Source organism: Gekko japonicus, unplaced genomic scaffold (assembly GCF_001447785.1).
Source record: "Gekko japonicus isolate JY-2015 unplaced genomic scaffold, Gekko_japonicus_V1.1 scaffold1240, whole genome shotgun sequence".
In the NCBI taxonomy this organism is placed as follows: Eukaryota; Metazoa; Chordata; class Lepidosauria; order Squamata; family Gekkonidae; genus Gekko; species Gekko japonicus.
Genome location: NW_015170313.1, coordinates 160,736 through 172,832, shown reverse-complemented (window position 1 = coordinate 172,832; position 12,097 = coordinate 160,736). Strand labels below are relative to the sequence as shown.

At 44.9% G+C, this 12,097-nt stretch overlaps 2 protein-coding genes across 4 annotated transcripts in view; one reads left to right on the top strand and one right to left on the bottom strand.

Annotated features, from left to right (window-relative positions):
* Positions 1-2,204, top strand: part of LRIG1 (leucine-rich repeats and immunoglobulin-like domains 1) — a 153,399-nt gene extending 151,195 nt beyond the window's left edge. The window contains exons 18-19 of the mRNA XM_015418010.1: positions 152-301; positions 2,111-2,204. Coding sequence (XP_015273496.1) covers positions 152-301; positions 2,111-2,139 — 179 coding nt within the window. The 3' untranslated portion in view covers positions 2,140-2,204. The remainder of the gene's footprint in view (positions 1-151; positions 302-2,110) is intronic.
* A 6,899-nt stretch (positions 2,205-9,103) lies between these two features.
* Positions 9,104-12,097, bottom strand: part of SLC25A26 (solute carrier family 25 (S-adenosylmethionine carrier), member 26) — a 160,288-nt gene continuing 157,294 nt past the window's right edge. For all 3 annotated transcript variants that reach the window (XM_015418006.1, XM_015418007.1, XM_015418008.1), the window contains one exon: positions 9,104-9,929. In XM_015418006.1, coding sequence (XP_015273492.1) covers positions 9,833-9,929 — 97 coding nt within the window. In that variant the 3' untranslated portion in view covers positions 9,104-9,832. The remainder of the gene's footprint in view (positions 9,930-12,097) is intronic.

The window sequence follows — 12,097 nt, the reverse complement described above, 5'->3', positions numbered from 1 at the left end:
GGTTGCACGTATTATCATTTCCTCCTCCTAATACATGCATATGTTTTTTTTGTCAACATGAAATCTGGGTTTGCATTTTTGACACTATATTTAGTATCTTCCTCATCCTCAGAAGCTTGTAATCTGTAGCTAGTTCGTCGTCCTCTTGCAGGTATTTGCCAGACCAACCCTGAGAAGAGTCCTGTGGCTGATGATGCGCCCCCTCTCATTTATCGACAGCCAAAGCTATGCCTGGGATATAATAAAGAAGCTTGGAAATCAGATGATGTGGCCAATGGGATGCTTCTTACAGACAAGACAGGTACAGAGCAAGGGAACTATTTGTGTCCATACACATTAACAAAAAACACCAGAGAATCAAGGCAACCATTTTAAAACTTGCCAAGAAATGTGTTTTATGCATCAGTGTGGGTTTCTGGTTATATTTTCTCTCCGCTGTTATTGGTGAGCAGCATAAAACAGTTGCAAAAAGCACCTGCTGTGTTAGTCCAAAAAGGCCAAGAGAACAGTCTTGGAAGTTTTCCCATAGAGACTCCTCTGAAATGAATAGGAGCCATGCCAGAGCCTCTCACTTTTGCCTGGATCTTGTCCCTTTCAGGAGGGTGTAGATAAGAGAAACTCTCCTGGGATTGTGACCTAGAATACTTCCTCATATCAAATCAGTTGCATTTGGCAAGAAAAGCCAACATTGGACCTTCTGGAGCCCTTCCAAAGTTTGCTGTCTACCGCAAAATGCAGTTTAATTGTTCTGCAGTTATCCATTCCCATGATGAGCTGTTAATGAATTACAGAGTATAATAGAAATTAAAACATTGAATGCAGGCGCTACAGAAGGCAGAGCTTGGCTGTGATGTGAAGCAAGGAAAGGGTGGCAGGGATGGGGTGCCTGAACCATTCCCCAGCTCAGTAGCTTTCCCCTGCAACATTCTCCCTCTGGCCAACACACATCTGGAGTGTTAACAGAGGCAGCGAGAGGAGGGAAGCACAGCAGAGGCAGGCAAGGGAAGGACTAAGCACCCCCTTCTCCCCCTGCTATTTCCCCACTTCCAGTGGCACGGCCACTTCGCAGCAGTTAAGCAGAGGCACAAGTTCCCAGCCCAGGATTCCGGCAAATTCTTAATTCTACCCCTCTTGCGTTTTGTTGTTAATATAAAAATCCTGTGTTAATGTAAGATTCTGTAGCAGAAGAAGTTGGATTCTGTGACTTCCATATATTACGCAGTCTAAGTCAGGTGTGGCCAAACTTGCTTAACGTGAGAGCCACATAGAATAAATGTCAGATATTTGAGAGCCACAAGACATGAACAAATCTAACCCACACGTTTTGATTGGGAAATATGCAAATTTGCTTTTTTGTTAATATTGACGGAGACTGCCAAAAATAAAAACAAAAAGGGTAATAACAGATATTGATAGTGATATTTAACTTTAGATGGGGAGGGAGGGGAGAAAGAGAGGGAGGGAGGGAGGAAGGAAATGATGGGGGAGGGGAGAGGTGGAAGGAAAGCAAGGGGAAGGGAAGACCAACCAGGGAGGCAGGCCTTCCTTTCACTTCCGCAGCCAACCTGCTGGGAGCCGCACAATATCTGTGAAAGAGCCACATGTGGCTCCAGAGCCACAGTTTGGCCACCCCTGGTCTAAGTAATTGCATTTTTTATTTTCATCTTGCTAGCCCCATGGTGAATACAGAAGCCCCACACCTGTCTACCGGTATTCCTATTGTTACCTCTGGCTCCTGAGTGTATGCTTATTTCAGTGCCTTATAGCCATAGGGACTGGAAAGTTTGGTTTTTTTAGAAATAAAAGTTGAGATTTTTTTCTGGCCCCACTGGTGGACCTCCAGATGGCCCCTGGTTTTCAGCCACTGTGTTACACAGAGTGGTGGACTGGATGAGCCATCGGCCTGATCCAACATGGCTTCTCTTATGCCCTTACGTTCAGTAATCTGGGTTCTGTAGTCAGCCTTGACTACACTGAAGAATGAAAAGACTACTCCCAAGCTCTAAGAAAATGAATTCACCCACAAAACTGGCTAACATGTGGCTATTCCAACTGCCAATTCACTGTTTTTCCCCTCTGCGCCTGTCTTTCTCTCTCTCCCCCCCCCCAGGGTACAGCTTTGCCAGTTGTGTGCACTGATTGCAGTGGGAGCACAGATAGCATGACCGTCACCATTTATCCCAAGGATCCAGATTATTATCCTATGGCTGTAGAGAACATGCATCCAAATCCATCCAGTAGCAAGGACCCCAAGAGGCATGACAACAGCATGCCTGCTGCTAATTGTCCAAGTCCTCCAAAGTGCAATGGGAGTGTAAGCAACAGCATGTCAGACGTCAGAGGGACTATCTACCCCAGTAATCATGACAGAATGCCAGCCACTAGCCCAGGTAAGCTGCCTCAGGTGGAGAGCAAAGGTATATATTTTGTGTGTGCATGGTGAGGGGAGGGTAGATCGCGCTACCATTCCCATGTGTTCCTACATCCAGCTTAGGATAGGGAGGGACACAGGACGTTTCTCCAAGCTAAAGAGCCCCAAGCTTTCTTCCCTATGAACCTTTCTTCATAGGGAAAGTGTTCTAACCCTTTTATCATTCGAGTTGCCCTTTTCTGCATTTTTCCCCAGTGCTATAATATCTTTTTTGAGGTGTGGTGACCGGAATTCCACACAATATTCCAAATGAGGTTGCACCATCGATTTATACAGGGGCATTATACATTTTGAGTGAGAGAGAAAAAACCATTGCCTTAAAATTTCATGATACATATTTAGAATGAGTGAAATGCAAGGTATTTTTTCCACTTAAAAAATATTTCAGAGGAGATTTTTTTCCCCGTTGCTCCCCCAAATGTCCCTGTATTTTCATTGGAAAAATGGAAAAGAAGTCCTCAGAATAATGGGGAAAAACAACATCCCCCCCCCCCCCGGACTTCACATCTGTAGAAAATCTAGGATGAGTTTGTTGTTGAGGTAGGCACAGGAAGTCCTTCCAGTTCAAAGCTGGGGATGGCCCTGCATCAAGTTGCTGTTAGGGGGCATTGCTGGTTCTCAGTGGGACCAAACTTTAGTGGGTCTACTTTCCTCTGGCAGTAGACATAGACGAAAATAGTGATACTTGGTTAGGTCGGAACACTGCTGTCTATTGTTGCCATAACCAGAAGAGATAACAGATGGTGGGGGTTTTAGAAGCCTACTGCTCTGGGTGACTCACTCCTTTTGTCTCTAAAATCTACATGGTGTTTGCTTGCAGGTTCTTCGCAACCTTTAACAAAGGCTTCTGAGCCTCATAGTTTACTGTCACCTTCCAAAGGCCCATTCAGGTTCCTAACAGGGACTACGGAACTCTCACAGACATTACCAGCAGCGGAAGCTAAACAAACTCTTCTCAATGGACATTTACCAAGGTCACGGGACTCCCTTCACGAGTGAAGCCACTGAAGATCACGATGGACAGAGGAAACATGCAAATAAGCAGAATCTACCGATTTCTTTGCACAGAGTATCTAAGCTACTTCTACCTCAAGTTCTCAACTGACAGCCTCTCAATGGGAAAACAAAAAAAAATAAGAGAAAATAAAATGAGGTATAAGGAGCAAGCTTGTGTGGGGGAACAAAGTCCTTTCCAAGCGGTGCCCACTTGTACATAGTTTGAAAACTTCCATGAGAAGTATCGGAAGCTCACACATTGGCTTGCATAGAAAGCACAGAAATGCAAAAAAAAAAAAAAGTTATTGTGTAAAGTGGGGGGAAAGTGTATTTGGTACATTTGTACATAAGAGTTTTCATATCTATAAATCTATCTATCTATCTATATATTATATATATCTTCTAACAGAGTTATTTTATTCCTTGGTGCATGATCGATTGGAGTGAAATTGTTCAGCGTTGAGTCTACATTGTTTTCTCGCTATACTGTTACTTTTCATGTTTCTCCCCCCATTTTTCCCCTCCCAAGAGTAATCATTCTGGTGCCTTAAGTGGAACTTCAAGGTCAGGCCCATATTGTAATGGAACAGGACTTGCTGGCAAAAAAAAAAATTCCTTCTTGCAGCAAGTACCCGATTGGTTTGCTACTTCAGTTATGGATGTCCAGCAATGTTGCACTTGACCTTTAAAACTGGGATTGTCTATTATTTTAGCATTACTAGGCAGAGATGATACAGACCGCCATTAGAGCCACTCAAATACAGGTTTCTTGAAATGAATGGGAAGTGTACCAAAGCACAACTGTGTGGCATTGTGCTTCGCATAGTTCCTGTCCAAGGAAAATGGGTCTTTTCACAGGTGAAGGCGGAGGGGAAGCTGGCAGATCCTTTTTAATGACAGAAGCCATGACTCCTGTCATACATGGTGGGGGATAGATATATATCCAGTTGACTTTAAACACATTCTCAATGCGCAGATATCTGGTGTGCAGGATCACAGTTTGTTCATTGCACTAGTGAAGAGTCATGCATCCCAGTGGAACTGCATTAAAATAGTGGCTAGTTGCTTTTTAAAGGAGAAAGAAACATCTATGAGTCTTGTACGGTCTTTCTAATTAAAGTTGTATTTAGAGTCCAGAAATTAAGAACAACAATTCATAGGCTGTAACCGCACTAGGCTACTGTTTTTATTTTTAGAGTGGTTTCAGAGCTGTCATCTAAAACACTACTCAAAACTAAACAAAACAAAAAGTGAACATGCACAGGAAGAACTGTTTTACTTAAAAACAGAGCGTTTTGTTTTACTTTATAGAAGTGCTGCTTCTTGTGATGTTTTGTACCTGTGTAACAAAAATATCTCTCTGTTTTTGCCCTGTTTTGTAGTTCAGAATTGTTGCATTTAGGTCACAATATGCATGTGGGGGGGATTTCTCTGTCTCCTTTTTAAAAAGCCATGATTAAAGGCCGCTTTTAGAGAAACAATGTTGAGGAGCAAAGGGGGGGGACCCCCTCTGTTTAGACCAATGTAGTGAGCTGCTCCCATAAACATCAGGGCAATAGAACTGCCTTCAGAAACTCTCTTTGGGATGTAACACAAGACCGAACAACCAATGGGGATGCCTTGTGGTTAGCACTGTAGGCATCTTGACCACATTGCACTCTTTCAAATATTAAGGGTGTTAAGTTCTTCCTTACAGCATCCTTTTTTCTGAACAACTTGCCCCCTTCTTCAGTAAGGAGGTCACATACTACACAACCCAGTACACTTCCTGGGATCAGCCTGCATGATTGGCTTATAGGAAGTAACCAACTTGCCGGGGGGGGGGGGGGTGTTGTCTGCCACCTGTACTTTATCCTGAAGGTTTGATGGGGAAGGGATACTTTAATAGGAAAACTGCTCAAACACACACACACACACCTTTTCCCTATAAAGCTTGATAGGACTGTTGCTTCATTTTGTATCTCCCTTTAAGTAGTCTTACCCATCCTACTGCCACAGGAGACATGGGGTTGTAAAACAAGGACAATAAACCAGTGTGCATTGGGAGGGGGGGGGGGGATGACACACAACCAAAACCTAGGACACAAATTTGCCATCTACTTTTTAGCTGAAGCTGGCCTTTCTGAAGCAATGCATAATTGGGCAAGCTATCTATCTTATCCCTTCTAAATGGCTGATAACACTTGCACTTTGTGGTAGGTGGCTAATTATGTGACGTGCCAACTGATAGCTATTGAGTGATTTCTTTTCCTTTTAAGTGGCCATTTTTTCCCTTCTTAGTTTGAAAGGAAGCAAGATGTTTATAAAGGGGAGGCAAACAAGTCAAGGGTTGGTTCATAGGACATCAGCACAGAGAGACATAGGGGGAACTAGGTATCACCATTGGAAAGGCTGAGCGTATTTGCCACAATAACAGATTGGGGAAAGAATATTGTATTTTTTGATACAGCTAACTGTTTAAATAATGTTACTTCCACTAAATATGTGAATCTGCTGCTTCTGAGAGGCAATGTGAAAGAGGAAGTATTACTTTTGTGTACAAAGTTATTTATTTATTAGAAAATTTTGGTACAATGTTGTACATTGCGAAGTACATTGTAAAAATATTGGAAGTGTCTAACAAACAGCATTGAAGTGTCTTTAATAAAGGTCCATTTATAATACCACTGGAGTTTTTTGTCTAGATAGAGATCTCCAATTTTCTTCCTTTAGAAGAGAGAAAAGGAAAAACTGGCATTGCTGCATCATGTAGGATCTCCAAGATCCCCCTGAATATCAATGTTGCAAGATGTTCGGGAAGACTGAGAAGGCATGTTCTGTGTGTCTGCCCCATGAAGTATGGAATTTTCTCCCATTCCTTCATCAGACAACTTCTACTAATTGGCCAAAGCAGCTGAAGTCTCTGGTCTGGGCCATTTCCCCACTACTACCAATGCCACACCATCTAATTCAGATTGTATTTAGGCAGATGAAAAGCCCTATTCGGTGTCCAAAACTGAGTTTCTGCTTCCTGGCTTGTGATGACCAGTTCTTGTACAGACCTTCCATACTCGGATCATGATGCTTAACTTCACTTGTGACTCAGTATCTGCTCTCATTGCCACTTTAGGGCCCAATGGCTGCTTGAAGAGCTTGCTTGGCCTTACCTTGGTCGTAGGCATCATGAATTTGCGTGTCATCCTTGCGCAGGGCCATGCTAATCTTCTCTGTATCGTTCCAATTTTTAGTATATGTGCTGCCGAAGCGAGCACACACCCCCTAGTCCTGGGCATCCCCCATCCCCCAGAAGATTCAATACAGGTAGGACTTTCCCATATATAGAAGACTAGGAAAAAGGCCTGTTGTGGAAATAAGTACAACGGCCTGTAGAAAGAGGCTCTGAGCGGGTGGCCTGGCCTTGGACACTCAGTGTCAATTTGCTGTGGCGACCTCAGCAGGGTATGACACTCAGTCCACCATTTTCTCCAGAGGAACTGATCTCTGGTACCTAAAGAACAGTTGTAATTTTGAGTGATCTCCAGCCCTCACCTGGAGATTGGCAACGATGGTTTCCCAGAAGGGAATAGTTGGTTTGGAGGGTGGAGTCTATGGCTTTGTACCTGTCCGAGGTCCCACGCCTCCTGAAACCTCAACCTCTCCAGGCTCCATCCATCACACCTCCAGGAATTTCCCACCAGGAGTTGGCAACCCTATCTCCTTCCCAGCCAGTCATAAACTTACCTTTATTTCCCCCTCACTCTTCAGCTTTCCACCCCCCACACACCTGCAGCCTCTCCCGTGCTCTGAAGCCCTGACTGCTACGTCACATTGGCTGTCATATGGGGGCCACCTCAGCAGCATATAAGGATACAGAGCCCACCATTTTCTCCAGGGGAACTGATCTCTGCCATCTGGAAAGCAGTTGTAATTCTGAGTGATCTCCAGCCCTCACCTGGAGATTGGACACATTTTACCTCAGAAGAGCAAACTGTTTAGAATGTTAGAGGCAAAAACCAATCAAGTCGCATATGCAAACGACCTCTGTGTTCCAAGGCAAAGGCCAATGAGGTGCAGTACCTTCCCACTCAACAAAAGGCTGATGCATTGGGGCGGGGGGGGGGGGACTGCTGGGATCAGAATGAGGGAGGGTTTATAAACTTCATGACCTTTGTAGACAGGAGTACATGAAACGGGGATACAAATTCACTCTTATGCTAAAATCCAGAGCTGCCGAAAGGAAATGAACTGGCAGCAAATAAAAAACTGATTAAAGGAAATAATTTTTAATGTAAGAATTCACAACCTCAAAAGTTTTCATTTCAGTTGTCCCTTTCTGTTTGAATCTCTGCCTATTCCCAATGAGGCCAGGCAGGTCCTAGTGGCTGTGAGTTTGAAGGCAAAGGCTCAGGGATGCAAAGAGCCAGAGAACTGTTTGGGCGTTATGTATGTAGGTGTGTACTCAAACGGTTAACCTTTCACAGTTAAGGGAAATACACCTTCAATGTCAGTCATTTCTCTCCAGTTACACTCGCATGCTTACCAGTCTTTGGGCATGGGTGTATTCTACCCCCCCCCAAAAAAAATACCCTTAATAATGAGCCAGTTTTTCTAAGTACCAGATTGACAGGAAATACAACACACACATCCCGGCCGCCCCTGATTCTTCGCAGTGTCCTTGGGACTTGTATGGAACTGGAAAGATGGGATTATTTTCAAAGCTTGTAACCAGGGATAAACTTTGAAACGCAAACAGTGGGACACTAAAGCAAGTCCAGTTGCAGAGAGGAGCCTCCATCTACACGTGCAGAGCGGCTTAATTCAGCACTTTCTGACTGAAGCCCATTCTCGTATTTGTGAGACTAGACACCATAGCTTGGGGTAGGGTTTCCTGGCAAGCCCTGTTCACATCTATAAAGGAGAGAACAGGTAACCTCACAACTGCACATTCTTGCACTATCACAACGGAAGTGGCATTACGTAACCCTCCTTGCTCCATTGATTGCAGTGGGTGTAAATGCATTTGGCTATGCTGGATTATGGCCTTAGACTGCAACTGAAAAAAACATCTTTTGACACATTTCATGATGACCCACCAGAAGTGACTCTTCAAAGAACACCTCCTCATGTTGCATCCTGAGATGCTTCTGAAACTCCCCTAAGTTTCACAATCGGCCTTAATCAAGGAGGAGGGTGCAATAATCAGTAATCCAACTTGCCCTGACCTGGATGGCCCAGGCTAGCCTGGCTGCATCAGATCTTGGGAGCTAAGGAGGGTGGGCCCTGCTTAGTACTTGGAGGGGAGACCACCAAGGAAGTCCAGGGTCTCTATGCAGAGGCAGGCAATGGCAAACCACCTCTGTTTGTCGCTTTGAAAACCCTATGGGGTTGCCATAAGTCAGCTGTTACTTCATGGCACTTCCCACCACCACAGACAACCGGCTGGGCTACCTTGAGGCTCGTGGGCACGTGCAGGAAGCTGGCACCCGACACCCTCCACGGCAGTCCCCACCAAACTTCCGTTCTCCTGCTCTGCTAAAAAAGGACTGTGAGCGTCCTCTTCAGTCACTGAGTCACGGATGAACCCCGCTGCCGTTTAATCCGTTCCTCGCTCACCGTCCGCAGTTTCTGTTTTCGCGTTCTGTGATTTCTGTGCTGCTTTGGAGGCAAAGGAGTGGAAAGGAAAGAAAGAGCCGGGCTTTGTTTCTTTTTCATAGGCAACATTGTTAGACAGTAAAATAATACAACATTGTACTTTTACTGGAGAAATCTGAGTCTAATTAAAAAAGGCAGCCTTGCTTATCCAAGCAAGAATGCTTGCTATGCACCTGCAGGTATGAACAGTGGTCTAAACTTTCCAAACGGGGTTCAAACAAGAAACAAATGGCTCCCCCCCCTCCCCCTTTTCCATATATCAAGAGAGAAGAAGATCCACCGTCTCTTCCGTCTGGGTCTTTTTCGGAGCGCAGCAGGCCTGCACTGGTGTCCGGTCTTCCTGAGCGCCAATATCGAGTTGTCACAAAATAAAAGGCCATGTCATGCCTGCTGTGTCCTTTTTGCTTGCACATCCTTCTCCCTAAATGAGTTCTAATAATAATAATAATGCCTTTCAGGCACAAGGCTGGATTCCATAAAATGGGTTGTTTGCCCCCCAAATATTGCCTTTCTTGGCACGCTCTTTCCAGTGAGCTCATTGCTAGCACAGGGGTTTCCATACAGGGAAATTCATATTTCTTTTCTTTTTCCTTTTTTTGTGAACAGTGAGAATAAAGTCCAGGCTGTTGAACAGCTGCTGAGCCACAGGAGGCTAGGGGCGGGGGAGGAATTGTGGGAAAGCAAAAGAGGATCTTTGTGAATGTGTGTCTTCTTGGGGAGGGGTGAAGGAAAAACCCCATTCCTCAGCAGTTCATCCAGAGCCCCAGGGACAGCTCACAAGAGCAAACGGCGTATCTTGTCATATGTCCCCAGGAAAATGAAGCCTCCAAGACTGATGGCCGACATCCGAGGGACAACGCCTGCAAACAGCCTGAAAAGGACAGAAGGATAAAGACAGAACTATTTCACCTCTTCTGGAAAGCTGCAGCCAAAGACAGGAGTGCTTTGCTTAAAAAAACAGAACCTAACAAAGGTTAGTAAAATGTGAAAAAGAGGGCCAATATTAAAAACTAAATGTAGAAAATATGCAGAAAAAGATACATGTATTTATTAATTACAAATTTTAAAACATATATAAGGGCCCATTCACATCAAATATATAAATAGCATGGCAATATACACGGGCTTAAAAACATGACCTAACGCATTTCGGCCTGCATAGGCCTTCCTCAGAGGTCAAAAGATTGAGTGGCAAGATGGCTATATAAATATAATACACTCTACATGATTGTGTCTACATGAGTGTATTATACACAAAATTGTATCCTATCGAAAATCTAGACAACCGTTATCACAATCTGATATCTTCCCAATTGGATTACTGTCATGCCCAGTGGTTAGTGCTGGACCACGATTTGTAAGACTGGGGTTCAAATCCTCACTATGGCTTAAAGTCCCCCAGTGAACTTTATGCCGTTTTTTCCCTCTCTGTCTCTGCCCAACGCACATAAGGTGGCCAGCTCTAGGCTGGAAAAGACCTGGAGATTTTGGGGGGTGGAGCCTGAGGAGGGCGGGGTTTGGGGAGGGACTCCCATGGGGTATCATGCCATAGAGTTCATCTTCCAAAGTGGCCATTTTCTCCAGAACACCTGATGACTGTCACCTGGAGATCAGTTGTAATCCTAGGAGACCTCCAGCCGCCACCTGGAGGTTGACATCCCTTCGTGACCTCAGATTGTTGTTTGGAGGGTAAAATGAGCATGGAAGAACCACGCCATGCAAGCTGCTGAGTTTCTTGGGGGAAGGGAAGGATAGAAATGTACTAGAGAGACAGTGGACCCTATGTATGACCGGGGGGGGGGGATGTGATGACTTTGTTGGTAATACAGACTCAGCAATCTGAGCATCTCATGCCTATACGACGCTTTCCAGTTTGCTTCTGAACACAAATCACATATTGATCTCAGAAGGCCTGTTTGGGGGCAGAGATACTCCAAGGACTGCCCACATAATGCCTTCTTGGTGGCGACAGAGAGGCTGCTAAATTCCATCCCTATTTCTCTTAGGGCCAATCTACATGTTTGGGTTGTTAATGAGTTGGGTCAAAGAAACCAGGATCCAACTTGGGCTCCCCACAGCCACAAAGCAACTATGGGAAAATAAATAAATAAAGGAGAGGCCAAATGGACTCAGAATGCTGCCATTGGGGGAGGAAAGGCTCCTGCCTCACCCCCCCCAGCCATTTTTCCATGCTGAAACAGCTGGGGGGGGGGCTATTTCCTATTTTTGGTATTCCATGTGCACAGGTGGAGCAGCAAAAATAGGGAAATAACTCCCCCCTTCCTGGGGCTGTTTGCATAGGGAAACAAGCTGGGTGGAGACAGGAGCCCCTCTTCCCCAGCAGTGGCAATCTGACCCCATTTGGGGGCCTTCCTTGATCTTCTAAAAGCCATTCTCTGTAGCTGTTGTGTAGCTGCAGGGAACCAGGGTCGGGTTGGGGAAACCTGGGTGCAACTTGTTAAAACACTGAACATGGAGTTTGGTCCTTGGTTTCATGCAAACCGTGAAAATCAATCTGCTTAAGAGAGCCTCTAAACTGCATCAGTCCGATCTGTTTTTCCTGAGATAATTTTTAATGGATGTATTTTTATTATGATTTTATGTGATATATTTTTTTTGGCACTCTACTACTCTGCAATACAAATAGGGCTGCGGTGGCTCAAGTGGTTAAAATGCTGAACTGCAGACCAGAAGGTCAGTAGTTCAGCAGTTCGAGACCCGGATGCCGCATGACGGAGTGAGCTCCCGTCTCTGGCCCCAGCTCCTGCCAACCTAGCAGTTCGAAAGTAAGAAATTGCAAGAAGATAAATAGGTACCACTTTGGTGGGAAGGTAACAGCGTTCCGTGCGCCTCAGCGTCTAGTCATGCTGGCTACATGACCACAGAAATGTCTTTGGACAGCGCTGGCTCTTCGGCTTGGAAATGGAGATGAGCACCGCATCCCTAGAGTCGGATTCACCTGGCTTTCGAGCAAGGGACACCTTTACCTTTACCTTACTCTGCAATATATCTCTAACACTTTAGACAGTGGTTAAGCAT